The sequence below is a fragment of the Pagrus pagrus genome (assembly GCF_965226575.1).
Source record: "Pagrus pagrus genome assembly, chromosome: 5".
Lineage (NCBI taxonomy): Eukaryota > Metazoa > Chordata > Actinopteri > Spariformes > Sparidae > Pagrus > Pagrus pagrus.
In genome coordinates this window covers 31,220,455-31,240,181 of record NC_140189.1, presented here as the reverse complement: position 1 = coordinate 31,240,181, position 19,727 = coordinate 31,220,455, and the positions used below count along the sequence as shown (strand labels likewise).

Below are 19,727 nucleotides of genomic sequence, written 5' to 3'. Positions count from 1 at the left end.
TTCAGGTTTCAAAAATCGACAATGAAATCAAAGTTGATCTGATCACCAGGAAAGGTTGAGGAGAAAATTTACCTTTTTCTCCTCAAATCTGACAGATAGATGAGAATGATGTTCATTAAGTGGTCAATTAGCAGATAATGATAATTAGCTATATGAATTAAAAGGTAGGGTGTCTACGTACAAAATAATTACCAGCACTCCACATGTAGTGCATCTCTTGTGCCATTTTAATGGCGAGTGCCTTCCCAGCTGTAACATTGCAGCAAAGGCGGAAGGGTAAGGACAGAAAAATGTCACTGGGGATCAACAAGGGATCTCCAGCCACAGATGTTTGATTGCATTAAGAATCCACAAGGCTCGACAAGATATTCTCACATCCCAGAGGCCCCTTCAGCCCACCCTCTCTGTACATGCGCTCTGAATACTGATGGGAACTATACTCAACCACAGAGAGCATTTAAACATTTTAAATTACAGCACAAATCCTCGCAGTCAAGAAAAATGATTAACGAGTGTCAAGTCACTTTGGATTGCCGGTAACAAGCAAAAGTATAAAACACTTAAATGAGAAAAAGGCTGCGGAGACGAAAGAACACTTGATGAAATGTCAAGTGTGTTTAGATTACATCCACCGCTGGCCCTAAAATAATCAATCACAATCAACTTAAACATATTTTCATCCCTGAATGTTCTGTACCAGGTGATATTATCAACTGCTAAATGTTTATCTAAATTACAGTAACATTGATCTGAAGCTCGGTTCTGAGACGTTCCGTTAGTAGACTTGAGTTAACAACTTCTGCTCAGTCTCGCCCACTTCCAGTTTAATCTCTGCCCATTACTAGTGCAGACACAGATGTCAAACATGTGTTGGTTGAATACAACAGCTATAGAAAACTGTGTACTAGCTCATCCCTAGTTATTACAGTGATATAAGTGCGTGAACCAAATTTCATGGCAATCCATTCACTGGCTGTCTAAAAATGTTGTTCAAAACCGCATATGTGAACCTCATTGTGCGTCGAAGGATTACCAAATTTTATTGGGATTCATCTGCTGAGCGCCACGGACATCTGTGGCCTACCAGCTTTTATGGCAATGCTTCCAATAACGGTGAAAGAAATTGAAACTCACTGTTCATTGGAGCGCTTACTTCAAACAGTTAGAGCTTTTCCATGTTTGCACCCTCAGTTGACCACAGTCACATGCTCACAAGTGCACTCAGTCTGTGGACATGCTTCATGTTTGTCTACTAACCTTTGATCTTGTCTCCCAGCTCGCTACACTCGTGCTCTGAGTAGTGAACGATGGGAGGAGGGGAGGGCAGCCGCAGGCGATCCTCCTCCATCTTGCGCCGGTGCCTCTCCTCTCTGGCCAACATGCGCTGCCGACACTCCCACTCGTAGAGGTCGTCTCGGGCCTGGGCGAAGTCCACGTGGAGGCGGCCCGAGTCTTTTTTGTCCGTGCTGGAACCTACACGAACACGGTAACCTGTGCACAGGAAGGAGAGGTTTGACAGAAGATGAGACCAATTAAGAAAAATAAAGGTGAGGTCTTGGAGAACATGGAGGATAGCTGAGACGTTTTATTGATTGGATGAGAGTGCGAGCGGGGCGAAATATCAATTTCTATCAACATCTTCTCTGAAGTACAGTAGATAGACAGAATAACAAGCACAGATAGGCAGACCAAAGGGTGCCTTCACACACACACACACAACTGTCTGACACGGTTGAATTGATCAACTTGTTCCCATTTGCCTCCAAATCAAAGAACAACCTGATCTACACATCCTCTTTGTTCTGTGTCCTGTTGTTGCAGCTACACACTCCAGGTGTATAGACAGACAAAAGCTGAGCAAGTCACTTGAGCTTTTTACTCCGTATGTACAAGAGTGTGAGACACTAATTACAGTGATAGGCCTGGCTCACCCTGCTGCCTCCTACATGACACTCAAAGCTCATTTCACCGCCTGTGTGTGGGTGTGAAGAGCAATCACACTCGTCCTGTTAATTGATTGGTCTGAGTGATCTGTGAGAGGCTGGGGTGTTTACAGTACAGTGGGCAGTCAGAAAAACAGATAACAAGCTGGGCAAACGCCCCGGCCGGCCTGCCCTCCGAATGCATACGAACACACGCTCTCATCAGAGGAAACCGGAGATAAAGTTGAATGTCAGAAGTAGTGTGAGTTTTGGGTAGTTCCTCGAGTCGGCTCTCCCTGCTTCAGGCTCTCCATTTGCTTCAATATTTAATAAAGGGAGACCTCAGTGTGCCGAGGCTGCTGTAATGTGTATCTGTGTGTGTGTGTGTGTGCATGTGTGTGTGTTTTGGGAGAAGAGGCCACAGTGCTCTGAAAGAACTATTTATGAGAAAGCTACACAGGTCTGTCATCTGGCTAATATATGGACTTATAGCTCCTTTCTGACTGTAGGGAAGAGGGAGATGAAATCACACACACACACACACACACACACACACACACACACACACACACACACACATACACACGCACACACACACACATTAAATAATGCAGAAGGTATTATTGCAGTGGCTGGTGTTTTAAATGAGCTTTGTGAAGAGGGAATATATGGCCAGCAATTCACCAAGAAAGATTTAAGGCATCTGTGCAGGAGAAGCTGCTGGATGGAGATAAAATAAAATAAAAAAAACGTAAGCTGGTGTCACAGAACGAATGGAGAGACTTCTTCTGGAGCAGCAGCTACGGTACAGCAGCAGACCGAATTATTTTAAATGTGAGCGAATTCATTTGTCTGGTGCTGCGACCCTGTAAGCAGGTGATAGTTAGTCAAGAGGCACAAAGCTAGAAATTGTCAGACTACTTTGCTGACTAGTAAAGACACTGACTTTGACTGCATGTAGATGAGATACGATAAAATAAGGTAAAATAAGATAAAAAGGGTCAAACATTAGCTGTGGTTACATGGACAATATTTGTGCAATCTGATCGAATCATTCTGATCACATATCCCATCTGTTTACACGGACGATAAATAAAGTTTTCCGATAAGATCTGCGTTCTTTGACATGTCCAGAGCTGTTCTGCCTGCAGTGAAGCATCTAATCTGCCGGAAATAAAACAGCAGAAGAAGTCGAGAACGTTATACTTCGCCTGTTAATGTAAGCTTCAAGATGGACTCACATCGTGTCCTGAGAATAATAATAAGTCTTGCATTATTTGCATTATGAACAACTAGTTTTTTTCGAGCATTTCAACAATTGCTCAACAGTCTGTAAATCTCTGGAGATTTGTAACAAAAAAGTTGGATCGGCAAAAGACCATTTCTGTTTAATTACTGCCATGTTTATGTCTCTCCTGGAAGCGACGTCACCTGATTACTCACACGAGGGGCGAACAGATGCAGAGAGAAGATCAGCGGTTATGTTAGGCACCCCTCTCAATCTGATTAAAACTGTTTGTGTCTAAACTTACCCAAACTGCGACAGTTTGACAACCTATAACAGTCCACAGGTCGTAACATGGCATAATACATGAACTGTTTGTCAGCAAGCTTTATTTTGAAAATCTAACTGGACGTAGCATATAAAGTTTAACTGCTAACCTCAGCGCAGAGCCCTTCACATCCAGCACTGACACTAGAAGAGTAGGTAGAGCGTCATAGTTTTAAGCTGAAGGTCACTGATCAAGTATTTTTATCTGTATTTGATGAGTGTGGAGTGAGAATGTACAAAACCCAATACACATGATGAATGCATACTTAAAAAAAAAAAAAGTCTATTATTTTGTCCTGGTTTGTCGTCCAGAGCTTGTTGTTCCTTCAACTATATATCAAGTGATGTTCACTTCCAAACAATCTGTGTGGAGAGCAGCAAACTTTCCATCTACCTGTACATCTGTGCCTCGATCTATTTATCCATCTGCCAAATGGTCCCGAGTGAACGTGTGATGCTGGAGAATTGTAGTGCTGAGCGATAGATATCAGCCCTTTCATTTCCATCAGAGGAAAGGTTAACAGCTCATCATTCTTCCTCCACCTGAGGTGAAGGATTGCCGGGGTGCCGGGAGAGGGCCGGGCGCACTGATAGCAGTGGCCTGACAATACAAGCCATCTCTAGAGATTCAATATTATCCCGGCAAGTTAGAAAGAAAGCTGTTATCCTCTGACCTTTAAGCCAAATATAAACCAATACATGCCTAAAAACAAGGTTCTGGGGTTGTCTGGGATTTTATTGCACAGCAGTGAGGACTTGGCAGAAAAACAACAATATATGTCAAAGATGGTTTATCAGATGTAAAACATTTCTATTAAGAGAGACAGGATTGATTTTTTTCACAAAAGTACTGGTAGAAACTGGGGAGTAAGAGTTTTTTAGCTTACCAGAGAGGAGGAGAGCCTTGTCCACGGTGAACTCCTCAGCAAACCGGATGTGACAGAAGTTTTTCTTGCTCTTTCTGATGGCGGCGATCTCCCCACACTGTCCAAAGACCTCCACGATGAGCTGCTCGGTGGCGTTCTCAGGAAGACCCCCGACAAATACCGTCTTGCACCCCGGGGGGCGTTCCCTCATGGCTGGAGGCGGAAGGTCTGCCAAACATGCAGCAGAAAAAAGAAAAGAGAAAAATTATTATTTCAAAGGAAGGCACACATTTAGTTGCAACCTTACACTGCATAAATTGAGCTCCAGGGAATCCAACATAGACATTCATATTACAGTTGGTTGATTGGTCTTTGATCACTGATTGTGTTAGTAAGATCAAATGCTAATTGAGGGATAACTGGTACTCAGCGTGCTTGTAAGGGTGAGGGGTGGATGTGTACCGGTTTCATCACCAGCAACAGTTTCAGGTTCTGCTATGATATATATTTTGCAATAACGTCATGACTGTGAGTTACATGAGAGTTACATGTATTACCTACTGTTTTTTTTTACGCCTACTTCCATCAACACAAACATGGACTGTGAACAAAGCGCCCCAGTTTCCCAGTTGTTGTCTGCAAGAACCAACGAAAAAGCTAACCATTTTACTCTGGACTGCTTTCTCAGCGAGGGCCAGCAAAGATTTGCTTCAAAACTCAGGCTCAAGGATGGTGGCACAGGAGTTAGCACTATTGCCTCATAGCACCGAGGTTCTGGGTTCAAATCTCGGCTGGGACGGGGCCTTTCATTGTGGAGTTTGCATGTTCTACCCGTGCTTGTGTGGGTTTTCTCTGGGCGCTCTGGCATCTGGTTTTTTTAGGTCATTGACCTTAACCAAGGCACTGGCTAAGACCTGGAGTCAGTCCCAGGAACAGAGGCTGCCCACTGCTCCTCTGGGATGGTTAAATGCAGACAGAGAGAAGTTTCCCTATCGTATGAGTGTATGTGATAAATAAAGATTTGTCTTCTTCCTGCAGAGGTCAAACTTGGAACCTGTAAGTTTTTAAGTAAGCTTATTCATATTTCAAGCCAATAAACACAAAGACTTTTTAAAATCTTTTTAAAGACATGTTCCCTGACATTGCCAATAGCGTGAAAAGAGGTAGAATCATATTTGAGTGGAGTATCCCTTTTATTTTTGTAATACTGGGATATAAAACCATCACTGCGAAAAACAAAACAAAAAAATATATATATTGATACGTAATATACATTTTAGGTCATGTTGCCCACCCATAGTACAGTATACGCCCAGTCTATATTGTCTGCGGAGACAAGAAAGATATGACAAATGTATACAAACTAGATCCAGAATCCCTGACAGAACATACTAAATAATAATTTAATAATCAATCTTGTCTTCTTTCCTGCTCTTCTGAGACAAGGTAATGAGTCCTGTATTTAATGGGGGTGAACAATCTGAGCTTCTGTAGTTTGTGGCATGTTTTTTGTTTTGCTTTTCATTAATTGATTCAGGGACAATCTCGGTCCACTTGGCTCTGTCAAAACAATCAACAGAGAAGGAGGCAGCACCCTGTAACGCAGGACTCAAAGTCAAAAATCCGTTAAAAATAGGGGAAAAGATGGTTGCTGCCTCAGTACTGTAGGTCATGTAGGTAAAAAAACATTTCAACTTAATTCATCTCTTTCTCTTCAACCGACATTTCTCCTTTCAATTGTGGCACTTTGACACTTCAAACACTTTCAGGATTCACGTCAGCACTTCCAGTTTTCAGACACAATTTACTGCTTTCAGGGCTCACACTCAAACTGAAATTTCAACTACTTCAGCGTCTCGACCAGCAAAATGTTGCTTTTCCGGTTCAGTATAAACTGGAGCAAAGAGTGCAAAAGCCTTGCAAAAAACATATTTAATACGAGGACGTAACAACAGAGGGTATCATAAACATGTCTCCTCTCTCCCTCAGCCAGTCAGACACCTGTGTTCATGATATGACAGCATAACACGGCTTTCAAATGTGTGAAACCGAGTGCTTGAAACATTTAAGCCACGTCATACAGAAGAACATCGGATGCTATAAAAAATGTAACGGGAGAGATTCAGAATGACAAATACAAATGGCCTCCACAGTGTCTGCCTCTGAAAGTGTTTCCTCCTGGCATTTGATGTACATTTAGTTCCACATCTTTTCACACATTATGTATGCTTTGAGGCAGAGAACTGGCTGTTTGAAACAAAACAGAATGGTACTTAAAGGTTACACAAGAAAGTCAAGTTGATTTATTTCATTTATATTATCATCACAAATCACACATTTACCTAAAGGGGTTTTACAGTCTGTTTACTGTCTGCAAGAAAGAAACCTCAGGAAGAGCAACGGAGGAGGGACCACTTTCGAGTGACAGGCATGCTGTATATGTCGCTTGTGGAAAAGAGACCATCGTAGAAATTACAATGTGGACTATCAAGATGGGAGACCTGCATTCTCAGAGCGGAGAGCATGAAATGGGAAATAAAGCTGAAGGTGATCAGACAGGAATGGATGGCCATGCCCATTTGATGAGATGAAACAACAGCGGTAAGAATTGACAGAAAGCTACAACTTGGAACAATATGCTTGAATCATTTTTATATCGGAGATAATCACGTCACGCCATCCCTAGCATGAAGATCAAATCCTTCCGGCCTGAGAGAGGTTGATCCCTTCATGTCGAGGGTCCAAAACTAACTGAACGGACTGAACTAATATAAATGTTGATTTAATCTCAGAAAGATCAGGCTTGCCAGAGATGATATGAGTGACTGGTTAAGTCTGTACAGAGGAAACTTGGGAATTGATGGATGCTAAACTACCTGGGCTTTGATGTTAGCGCTGTTATTTAGGAAAGAAAATATGGACTAGAGCGGAAGTCAAGTTTGGTGTTAACATGCTTGGTTTCTGTTTTTTGATTGAACATTTATTGGTGCACTATGCAGTTTTGGAAAACACAGAAGTTAAACATAACTCCAGTCTCGTGCAACAGTCCTGCATTAAATCACACCTCCATGAAGGTCGTTATACTCATTTTTTGTTGAAACTGTTTTGGGGAGGTGTTGATTAAACCTCACTGTCATTTGGAGGCGCCGTTTGTGTTGCTGATGATTTGGATTGATTTTTACTGAGAGGTGTTTCTAATATGAAGTGTGCCCTCATTGAAATAAATGTGATGGACTAAATATTATTAATAAACACCTGGCAGGATAACAAAATACAATTCAACAGCAGTAAAATGTGCAACCTCCAAAAGTACTTTAAAGCCAACACATCTCAGACAAAATGAACTTTAGAAAACCTAAAGGAAGCTCTTACGTTTTGAAGTCGAGCCGAGCCGAGGTGAAAAAATCTTGGGTCAATCCACCCGGGTGTAAATGTAGAGTTTAAACACTCCCATTGCACACAAAAGCCCAATCTAAGCAGGTTTAAGTGGGATTTTTGACCAGTGGAAAAGGGGTGTAAATACAAAGAATTAAAATGGATTTTGAGAAAAGTTTTAGTTTAAGACTTGCACAGCATGTATAACCTGTTACAGTCTGATAAAGTGAACTCAACTACAGCTACTGAAGAATATGGCTGAAAATGTCTCTTACGTAAATGTCCAAATAAATTGTGCCCATATGTTCTGGAGCAGCTGTCATAAAAGTATAGTGACATTTGCTGACTGACGCACAGAATAAATTGGACCCAGCAGTTATGTGAAAAGTATCTCAGGCAGAGCTGAAATGTAGGACTCATTCATGTACACTTAGAGAACTGAAATCACTTTCCCATGGCTATAAATCAGACGACTTTCCATCAATCATCTCCTAAATGAGAAGAAATACAGTGTATTTTTCATTCCGTGCTCAAAAGGTTGGACATGAAATTTTAAATTATGGGCCCAAGAGGAGCTATTATCCAGTCCTGTGGCTTTAGTGCTGGAGAGCCTGTAGCAAAGTTATGGTAAAACACATCAAAGGTACTTTATGGCTTTGTCCTCCTCATGTCACAGCTTGCTCTGGCACATGGCCCAAATGCCTTCATCCGCTGACCTTGGCCATGATGATGGCATTAAAACTGGAACACGCACATGCTCACGGCTGCTCTCTCACTGGCACACTCAAAGCCAGAAAAAAACGCACACAGACACACGCGTGCACGCACACTAGCTCGAGGACAAAAGCAAGGTGATAGCTTCCCCTGCCATTACTTTGCAGTCAGCTAAAACATGCTGCGGTTCATTGCTCGATTCAGCATTAAATTACAATTTCTGACAAGTTTGGCTGATGAGCGAGGAGGACAATATAAAAGGACAACAAGGCAACAATCTGACATTTAGCTGACATCCTTTCTTCGTAAAAGCCTGCTGTTAGAAATCAACATTTTTTTTTTTGTCCAGACACACTAGAGATGTGACTGCATTACCAAATGTTTGGCTTTGAAAGGAGGATGAAATCCATACTGAGGACTTTTTAGAAATGTAGGCACGTAGACAGGAGGGTTCTGAAGGGCATCTTTGGTCTTCTACTTGAGGGTAATTACAGACAGACAAGCTTGACACCGATGAAAAAGTGTTTGAAAAAAGAAGAGCCGGAGGAAGTGATGACCATTAAAGACACTCACAGAGTAATTCCCTGAAGCAGCAAACGAAATGTAGGTCTTGAGCATTAAAGGGCTGTGAGACGAAAATGGGTTTGGGTCTGTGTGTATGCGAGTCTTGGAATATGAGAAAGAGACACAAGAAACAAAGTTTAATCACTTCAAGGTTTTCTGTGATGAGAGACAAAGTCCAAACCCTGCATGGAAATGAAAACTGGGGCTCCTGATGGAACTGCTCATTGACAGATTGTGCTGTTTCCAATTTTACATTAATTAACAGTCATTGCTGTCAAGATAAATCAACTAGTGTGCATTAATGCAGTCCAACTGTTTATGACTAATCAAGTGGCTAAACAAAAGATCATATTGATGTCATTATTAGTTAAGTTAAGTCATTCATCAGGTATTATAGCGATACGATGAGATACGATGACTTGGTGACACGATAAGCAATTTGAGGATGTCATTTTAGGCTCAAGGACTCAGTTCTGGGCGTTACGCTACGAGCTAAACTGTGATGGTAAGATAGTAAGTGGAGGTAAAATGAAAGGTTCAAAAACACTACAAGTGGCCCCATCCAAGCTTATTATATTGGAACAGCAAAGAGGAATCTGAAGTATTTTGCTAAATTTAACATTTTCAGATCAATTTTGATTTTCATAAATATGTAGAAACTGTTTTAGAAGGACGGGAAAATGCCATAATCTGAAACAAGAAAAAAAAAAATAGTGGAAGTCAAACAATGTGGAGAAAGTTATGATGCAGATATGAAGTAAATCCGAGCGACAGTTGGTGAGTTTCAGCGCGGTTCAGTTAAAGGTCAGTGAGGGGGAAGCTGTGTGTAATGTCCGAGGTGGAGTAGCTGGGGGTCCTGCTTCCTGTGATAGGCACCATATGTAACCTGCTGCCCTCTATCCCCATCACGCACACACTATCCCCTGCTGGACACATAACAAGTACCTTAGGAAATGGAGCACTGACTCACAAACATCCTCTAACTTTGGACACAGCAACATTCAAGTGAAAAAAACACACCGTGGAAAGCAACACTGCTGTCCATATTTCCCATTTTTGTTCCCTCACACACATAAGTCTAGACAAACACCCTATGATGCTCCTTTTAAAATAAAACGTATTAAAGGAAAGATGCCTGTCAGCTTTTACTGTGACCCTGTGTTGTCCCCTGTGGTGGAGCTTTATCCTGCTGTGAGCCCCTCAGAAGAACCCAGATGCTTCAATTACAGCACAAACACTACAAGTGAGCCCAAAAATCTGCTCACTGGCTCTGTTCGGTTCTGATGTCTTGCCATCAGTACAAAAAAAAAAGGAAAGAAAAGATAGCTGCATTAAATTCCAACCTGACATGCTTTTATTTAGATGGCATTTTGCCTTTTTTCTCTTTAGAAAATGTCTGTCAGTGCATGAGAAATGTCTTCTTATTGCTTTCAAAGGACAGTTTGACACCCTCTTGGTCTATTGTGGAAGGCAACAGTGGCATCTTTCAAAAGGGGAAAAAAAAGTGCTACTCTTTCATGTTGGGAGTAAATTGGCTTCCTCTGAAGACTAACTTTCCGACCCACTCTCGTTTCGGCGCACTTCTTGCCTTAAAGGTGACATAAAAGGAAGGAAATGAATAGAAGGAGACAAATGGTATGAGGGAAAAGGTGAGTGAAAATGAAATTGTGGCAGCAAATATCCTGAAGATGTGTGGCGACACTGCGGTGGGGAGAAGGAGGAGGAAAGGATTGAACTGTGGGCTTTCGTTCAAGGAGTTTAATGGGCGCCCAACATTATATCTTAACACACCACTGGCTGGATGCTTTTATCCAAAGTGCTTTACAAGAAGCATGAGTGCTTAAATTTTGTGTGTGAGTGGCCCAAAGGAAATGGAGTCCTTAACCTTAGCTGTGCCATCTGTACCCAGTGAGCTGCATCTGAATCCCTGCTCATGATTTACTTTTTTTAAATCTCTCTTAAGCATTCTGGCTGTTTCTTTTATGTCTCATCGTAAATACAATAAAAAAGACTCGGAGGGTGAAGTAAAGGCCCGAATTCAGGAATCTGAAGAATTTAAGGGCACAGCTACCGCCGAGTCTGTGCGTGCATGACGAGACAAAAATGAAAGAAAATGCGAAAGTGCTCACGCTGGGAAAGAAAGCAACCTGAGGTCATACGGTGAGTGTTTATGACAGCTTCCTGTGTTTTAACATTGAGCAGGTAACAGCACGGCTCCTCATTCAGCCTCAGGATTAGAATGAACTATGCATAAGGTGCATCGCTTTTCATCCGTCTCTAATCACCTAGCTCTAGTAAAGGTCTAGAGGTACAAGAGAAGTTTTTATTAATTAATTTACAGCGTGTGATACATTTTTCTTTTTGCATTCAACCAGTGACAGAGGGCTTTATCGTACGCGTGAACGCTGAACTCAAAACCACACTCGGTATCAAAGGCAGACTCCCACGCTGGTTGCAGCGAGGAGCTCTCACTGGTAGTCTAGGTTGAAATTGATGTGTTCTTCATCTGACGTGCGAAGCTGCCTTGAAAAGGCCCCGAGACAGACCGTTTTTTTTTCTCTAACAGAAGGGATACGGAGTCCTCGCAGTGGGAGTGAACACTAGGATCACGTTTAATTATTTACAGAATATCTAAGTGTGAAGGAAAAGTGCGAGTGCAGACATGCTCACTAGGAAATGTTTTATTGTCATGTCTATTCCCTAATATCAACATACATGTAAAATAGGGTTTATGTGTGACTGAAATCATATAAAAAATGAATTCACAAAAGTTGTCGATGCCTCGTCAATCATGTCAAACAGCTCTCACTGCTGCAAGTGACCTGGCTTTCAGGCTCAAACACTCTTCAACTTTTAGATATAAATTTTAATGTCTGACCAGGTGCTTCCTCAGGTAAGACGTGCTGCCCTGGTCACCTTTTGTATTTTACATTCCAAATATTTAAGCAAGCGCTGCCCTGACTCACTGCGACTTGCTGCAGGGGTGACGCCTCGCTCTCTCTCTGTCTTCTACAACTAAATATGCGCTCTCAAGAACAGAACTATGGCGCCGTTTTATTAAACCTGAATTGGTACTCGGTAGTGCCAATGTCACTCAGTCTGTACCACGTTCGGTGCCCGACCCTGCTGTGACATGAGAAAAAAAGATTATAAAGCAGAGATTACATTTCTTATGATATATAATATCTTTTTATATATATATAAAGTTGTAAGATGTCACGTTTCCATATAGATAAACAGACATGCAGTGACACACATTAAACTATAAATCCCATATTGTCATTATTAATGTCTTTGCAGCATTACCAACAACATCTTCATACAACCAGAGATGGTACAGAGAAATTGTCTTATATTAAAGCGCTGGAGGAGCAAAAGTACTGAAATATGAAATCATACATTCTCCCTGCAGCTTGGCATATATTGCAGTGGCATTTTATGGAGCCTATATGGGGGCCTGGACTTGTTGTCACAGAGGCAACAACTCCTTTGGGAGCCATTGCAGAACCGCCACTGAATGAAACAGTGGACATAGAAATGGTATTCAGTCCCTTCTCCACGCCTCTGTGGCTCAGTTTTATATAATATTGGCCGTTTAACTTTTGTTGACCTGCTATTACGTATGGTCAACACGTGCTGCCGACACTTTCTTGTGGTTCAGGCGTGGAGCCAGCTTGGTTCCCAATAATAAGGGGAAAAAAATCATTGTATTCCTTCAGAACACAATGGGAACATTAACCCAATTACCATGACTCACCTACAGTGGCACACACAGGTACAGACAGCAGTGCAGCTATAAGTAATAATGTCAATGAAACAACTTACTCTCATGAGAACAGGGACTTTTTGACACTTCATCATTCCTCTTCATAATCCTTTTTATTAAGGTTGTAGAAGAAAACAGTTTCATTTTTATTATCTTTTTTGCTGTTATATTGTCTTTGTATTATTATTTGTGTATCCTGATTTCAGTCTCTCCTTTTGGTCTTTCATCATTACAATAGCAATCTAAATAACAGTGAAGTGTAATCATTTTTTTTCCCCAGGAAGACCAGAGTTCAATTCACCTCTTGCTATGAAACAATTGAGTAATGAGCCTATGTAAATCTACTCAGATAGACGTATGTGTTGGGTCTCCAAGGCACCTTCTGTTCCATTGTCTTTTTCCCTTCACCAGAGAGTTATCTCAGCCCTGCCAGCACGTTTGTTTTGCCTGTTGTTTCGTGTAACCTTGCATATAATCCTGCCCAGAAACTCATTTTGGTCAGAGAAAATTCTATGACCTTGATGTGAACCTTTATTTTCCACTGCACAGTGAACGAAACTCTCCTGAACCAGCAACATCAGCTGTTCCCACCTGTCTCAAGACAGCCACCATCATCCCTGTACCTAAAAAGTCTGCTGTGTCTAGTCCTAACAACTATCGCCCTGTGGCACTCACCCCCATCATGATGTTGAAGTGTTTTGAGAAAATGGTCCTCCAGCATATCAAAGAAAACATCCCTGCCAGCCCCGGCCCTCACCAGGACGCTTTCAGAAATAACAGATCCACAGGATGTCGTATCCATTGCCCTCCACTAAGTCATGTGGACGGTGGTGTACGCTGGGTTGGTGGACTGATAGACCTACCAACCCAAAGTGTCTGTATTTGACAAGTTGGGAATGAGACTCAACAATCAACTATCTTACAAATTGGACCCTTAAGCTTCAAATCATGACGCCCTACCTACCCCTCTAGTGTCAGTTTTGCATGTGAAGGGCTCTGCAGTTAAGTTAGCAATGATACGTTAAATGCACCGTCTTTCAAAATAAGAAAAAACTGCAGACAGAATGCTCACATATTATGACAGATAATGACTCATTACTAACGCGTTGGGAGTGAGAATGGGCTGTTAAAGTTCCCCAGTTGCAACAAACCCCATTCATTTTAGATCTCGATGCACAAAACACCCATATATATTTGTGTCAAGGTATGTGAGTGCAAAAGAGAGTGTGTTCTTTTTTTTTTTTTTACAACATATGCATATGTAACGGACATAACCTGACAGAGACCCTTTGACCTGGAACTAGTAGCTGGAAGACTCAGAGGTGATCAGGTAATTAAATGTATTTGACCCCTTAAACACGAGGCGGGAGGAGAGGAGATGCAGTATAAGATAGAGAGGGAGAGAGAAAAAAAGAGAGAGGGAGCACCATGTATGTATATAGTACAGTAGAGCAAGCAGGAGAAGATACGGCGATAAGCATAAGCTGAGCTAAGGAAGAGAACGCAGTCTATCACCTCTTTGGCCTGGCATATTGTAGACAGCAGCACTGCGTTATGTGTTCACAGAGGTCAATCCTCCAATTATACATTCACAAAAAAGTGCACGCCCGCATGCATACACACACCTTCTTTAATTCCTCCCTCCCTTCCTTCCTGATCAAACGTGAATGCAAATCAGCTACGCTCTGCTGGGTAGCGGTACTAAGAGGTATTAAAGGTGACATTAGGGAGGAATTTCTTCGTTGTCACGCAATATCTGGAACGTATCCACAGTCCCAAATGTGAGAAAGACGACAGAGATAAGTCACAGATAATGCACACGGCTGCGTCGATAAATAAAACATGCATGCTGAAGATGGGTCAGCTTGCAGCCTTTCCGTGTTGCTTATATCTATTGCAACAGCAGCGATAACTACTGTGACACTTACTGGGGTTGGGAGGAAACAGCGTGCAGCTCTTGCAGTGGATGATCTCCTTGACAACTGGTACATCTTGGGAGACGGGCGGGGGAGCCAGGCCCAGGCCGGGCATCATGGGATTTATGGGGGCAATGCCAGTCATCAGCCCGAGACCGGGGTCAAAGTCTGGAGTCAGGAGAGAAACATGGATGAGAATACATAGCAAGTAGCGCGGCAGCTGCTCTGAAAAGCAGCGGTGACACATTAAGGAATTAGCTCCCGTTTCCTAACTGGTTATCAGTCACGGCTAACCTTTGCTGTGGCATCATTTGAGCACACGCTGGCTGTTTCATGTTCCACTTTACATTGTGTACTTCCTCCAGGAACACAGAGCAACACTTCTGTCAACAGTGGTGACACACAAGCAGTTTATAAATAACTGAATATGTCAGCCGCTCATGAATAAATCATCTGACGAAAAACATGAATATTTAAACTATTTTTACTTAGTCTCTTGTCTTTTTGCTCATTCTGTCTCTGTCTCTCTGCTGGTGAGTTTCCTTTCTGGAATCTCTCTGTGTCTCACACAACAGTCTCATCAGCTACAACATGCTATCTTTCTTGCTCTCTATCTCCCCCTCTCTTCCTCTTTATTCTTTGAGTGATGACCTGTGACATCACAAAGAAATTTTCAAAATCAGACGCTGTAGTTGCAGGTACTGATTTAGACTGCACCTGGGCACGCACACAAACATACACACACGCATTCATATTCTCTCTCTACGGCTCTTTTTGAAATGGAAATACATTGCCCTCTCCCATGAGTCTCCACTGCACCTGCAGGAGACAGCGGCAGAGAAAGGAGGCCATTGTGTTCATGTGTCGTGTGTAATGAAATGCTGTGCATGCCAAGTCTCCATCCCCATGAGTGACAGAAACTTGACTGAGACAAAACTGAAATGAAAGCACAACAAAACACTGATGCAATGCTCACTCGAGAGCACTAGTTCAGAGTTTTTTTTTGAGTCCTGGAGGAGTCGACAGAGGAAGAGTAATCTAGTTTGATGAGCTATTATGCAGTCGAGTGGTGGGAGGAATGGAAAAAGTTATCAGTGACACGATGCAGCCGAACTAAACACCATAAAGATGAAGAGCCGTGATACTACGGAGGTTCGCCCGGCGCTCTCTGTCTCCTGTTGATGACCCTGACATCCGTCTTTAGCCAGGTGACAGAGGGAGAGGAGGCGGGTGATAATGAAAACACTGCCGGGTTGCCAGAGCGATGAATGACTTGTTCTGGTGAGCTGGAGGAGAGGAAGATGGATAACACAGAGGGGGAGAGATAAGTGATGCAGGAGAGAAGCATCAAAAGGGAAACAGAGCCATAAAATCTGATCCAATTATTACTACAGCGCACCAGGATGTGGTGTTTTCCATTAAATCTGTATCTCTGAATCTGCCTGGAGTGGTCACAGATGTCACTAATTGTATTCTTATCTGTATTTGTTGAGACAGAAAAACAATAGCTGTCTGCTGAATAACGGTGCTGTTATGGAAAGTATCTTTTTCACAATATCCAGGCTCGTTATTGTTTCTGGGCTTGATTTTGTTGGGCAGCCTCCTCTAATATTTCAAAATCAGAGTGTTAAATCAGCACAAGGAGGGAACATAAGTAAAAGGTGGATTTTTCAGGAGTCAGTGCTTTCAGCACCAAATATAACATTAACTGTTCTGCACTTTAAGATAATTTATAGCTATAATAAGTGAGCAGGTTTTAATACCACACTGAAATTAAGAGAAACCAATCAAATGCCTTGAAGTTAAGAAAATTCACTGCTATATGGTTGGAAACATTCTGCACAGATGAATTAAAAGAGCAGGGCTTTTTTCTGTGCAGGTTGAGGATTAATACACTTTACTTTACATTACAGTCTGGAGCACCTGCATAGCAGCTGCCCAACAATGAGCTCCTATCCTAAATGTCAAGTCTAAAGGCTCAGAACTCATGTTTTAGGCATAGACTGTACATAACATGGACATAGGCTCAGTGACGTCACCTATAGGTTTCTGAAGCTCAGTGTGGTAGCTCGGGCAGTCGCCATTCTGGCAGTGGAGCATGGGTGGAGCTGATGTAAGCCACATGAAGCCTGGCTGCTGACAGCTAGTGGCTAGCTATCACTCTAAGCGTCAACTTCCTTAATTATGCATAACTTTAGGCTTTATTGAATGTAATTTAAATGAGTGAGTTATAAAAAAATGTACCCCCAGTACAGTTGTCATGAACGTACCAAGCTGTAAACATGTTTACTTCTGCTGTAAAGTTAGACATCTTAACATGGGGTCCTGTGGGGAATGGAGGAGCCTGCCTCAAGTGGCCAGCGGTGAGGTTGTCGGCAGGTTTTAGGTCCTTTGATGTGAAAATATCAGATTTACTCAGTCACAGAGAAAAAAAAAAAAAAGGGTGTTCTGGTTAAAGTTCAGCCCCTTCTGCATGGCAGCTGACATCTCTGTCAGCCAAAGTGGGAAAACACGCCAGACGGCAAAAGATGAAGGGTTGCGAGCAGCTGCTTCACAAGTGCTTTAGCCAACTTCTCTAACATTCATCACCAAGCAAGGGTGAAGAAAGGTCACGCATCACACTAGTGAGCCCTCAGAAATACTCAGCATGGCTCCCTCAGATTTTCCATTACCCTTCTCTATTTTAATTAAATTTAGGACAGGTTATTTAGAGAAAAGACCATGTTCTATAAGAGTATGCATCAATGATCCCATGTGAGCCTGAGTGAGTTTCTTTTAGAGATCTAGACTTAAAACCAGGAGCAATCAGGTCTAATAGAAAATGAGATTGTTTTATCATTTGAATGTCTTATTGTATACTTTATTTTAGTTTTTTCTATCTCATTATCTTATTTTAATAGTGCTTTTAATGGATTCTGTTCTTCTGTTACTATTTCTTTTCACTGTACGATTTGATGTTTTCAAAGGCACGGCCTCATTTTAGTTCCAATCTGGCTCCTGAGTAAGTGTTAAACATCAGACCTGTCTGCTGACTCAGATCTGACAACGCCATCGCTACTAAGACAAGAAGTCAGTTTTACGTCAGTAGCCTGATACTGTTATTACACTTGTTGTTGGTCATTTGCAGTTTGGCAGCAGTAAGAGTTCGCACTGAAGACAAAGACAAAGGAGGAAAAAAAACATTTATTCAGCCGAAGCTTGAAGGCACATCCCATCGAATCAAGTGGGAGACGAGTCGGATAGAAAACGGACGTGGATGCAATTGTTACTCTGTACACGCATGACTTTTCACCATCACTGGCAGTACATACTGATGGGGGATACGGCTGACTTCCTGAATGGATATCAACAGTCATCTGAAATTTGACATATGAGCAGCTTTCATAAACTGAGCCTGCAGACCTGCTGGGTAGATGTACGTATCCAGCCGTACGTCGTGTCAAAAAAGATTAGCATTAATGTATTTTTTCTGTCAGTCAAAATGTGATCGTGTTTGTGTTAATGTTCCCGGTTTTATGTTCTGCTCTCTGTACAAAGGATTAAATAAGGCTCTGTCTGACCCAGGAAAACATCGAGATCAGACAAAAAAGTCGTCTCCAGGGTTACATTTCGGCCTCACCTGCTTCCAGCACGATGAACTCAGGTCAACACTCTACCTTCAGCAGACATGATCTGACTGCTCAGGGCTGAGTTACTCCGTGTGTATGTGTGTATCTGCCTCCTTCTACGCCTGCACATTTCTGTATTGTTGGTTTGTTTATCTGTTTTGCTCCGTTTCCTTTGCCATCGTAATCCTTTAAGGCTCCGATCTGATATTTCTTTACTTTACATGCGCACAAACGCCTCGAGAAATTCATTTTTATGTTCCGTTGTGTTCACAACTTAAACGCTGATTGAGGGCAAATTAAGATCACATTTAGAGTGAGGACTAATCTGATTAGGAGCGTGGATGCTTCACCTCGTATGGCACCCTTGTGTGTTATTTGTTTTAGCATATTTTAAAAATATCACATATTCTGTTTAACCCCTTAATCCAATAACAGAATGCCAAAGTTCACCGAAATGTCAAATATGAAAACAAGACTAAAATAAGACTCAGAACATGTTTCATCAGTAAAATTGTATCCAGATTCAATTGGAAGCAGCAGATTGGATTTCCGGGCGTATTTTTGTTTGTTCATGTTGTCTTTCTTGTTTGTGGGGATTAAAAGAAGACACAGTGACTTCTTGTTGACATCTCTAGCAGAGCAGCGGTGGCGTTTAACAGAGAGACGAAAGATCCAGCAATACGAACCATCACGCTGAATTTCATGTTTTTCTTTTGCACCAACACTTGGCAATCACACTGTCAAATCATACAATCAAAATCCACAATAGAAGACAAATAAATACAATTTCTTCCTCCACTCACAGCCATCTCAGTTGAATGTAACAGGCTGGAGAGACTGCATTAGAAAGCTCGACTCGTTTTTTTTTTTTTCTTTCTCAATGTCCCACTCTCTTGAGGAGCTTTTACACTGAGTGATTTTGGGCTATCTTACTTCAAAGTTGACAATTGTGAAAGAAAAATGGGAAAACTTTAGTCATCGATCAAAAGCGGTGGACATACTATAAGACAACTGTACTGATAGCTGATTTAAGCTGCATTCACGTGTTTTAATGGTAGACAGTATATGACAGGCGAACAACACCCTCTGTAGAAATCTGACAATACGTTGCCATGGTGATGTCTTATCGTTTACAAAGTACAGAATAAAATATAGTGAATGGACTTATTCTGTGTTTATCTTTACATGTATAAAATGCAGCTTTCTCTTAATATTCTATTGCAAACTTGAATGAATGTTAAATTCCCGCCATAACGTAAAGTCACTCATTCATTTCCAACACGGATCGTAAAAGAAGAAATGCAAAACAAAAATATTAGCTTCTTGTTGTCCAGACGTTTTTTCCTTGTGTGAGGGAGAAATGAGACAATGGTAAATTCCTTTGTGACAGACAGCAAAGAGTTCAAATAATAAATAAAGTTGATGGGATGAGCAGTAGTGTTTG

The 19,727-nt window shown here is 41.8% G+C and overlaps 1 protein-coding gene across 3 annotated transcripts in view; it reads right to left on the bottom strand.

Moving 5' to 3' along the window:
- LOC311256874 (ecto-NOX disulfide-thiol exchanger 2-like) overlaps window positions 1-19,727 on the bottom strand; it is a 166,231-nt gene that overhangs the window by 41,743 nt on the left and 104,761 nt on the right. For all 3 annotated transcript variants that reach the window (XM_084352268.1, XM_084352269.1, XM_084352270.1), the window contains 3 exons: window positions 14,688-14,843; window positions 4,362-4,568; window positions 1,258-1,491 (listed from right to left, as the gene is read on the bottom strand). In XM_084352268.1, the coding sequence (XP_084208394.1) occupies window positions 1,258-1,491; window positions 4,362-4,568; window positions 14,688-14,843 (597 nt within the window). The remainder of the gene's footprint in view (window positions 1-1,257; window positions 1,492-4,361; window positions 4,569-14,687; window positions 14,844-19,727) is intronic.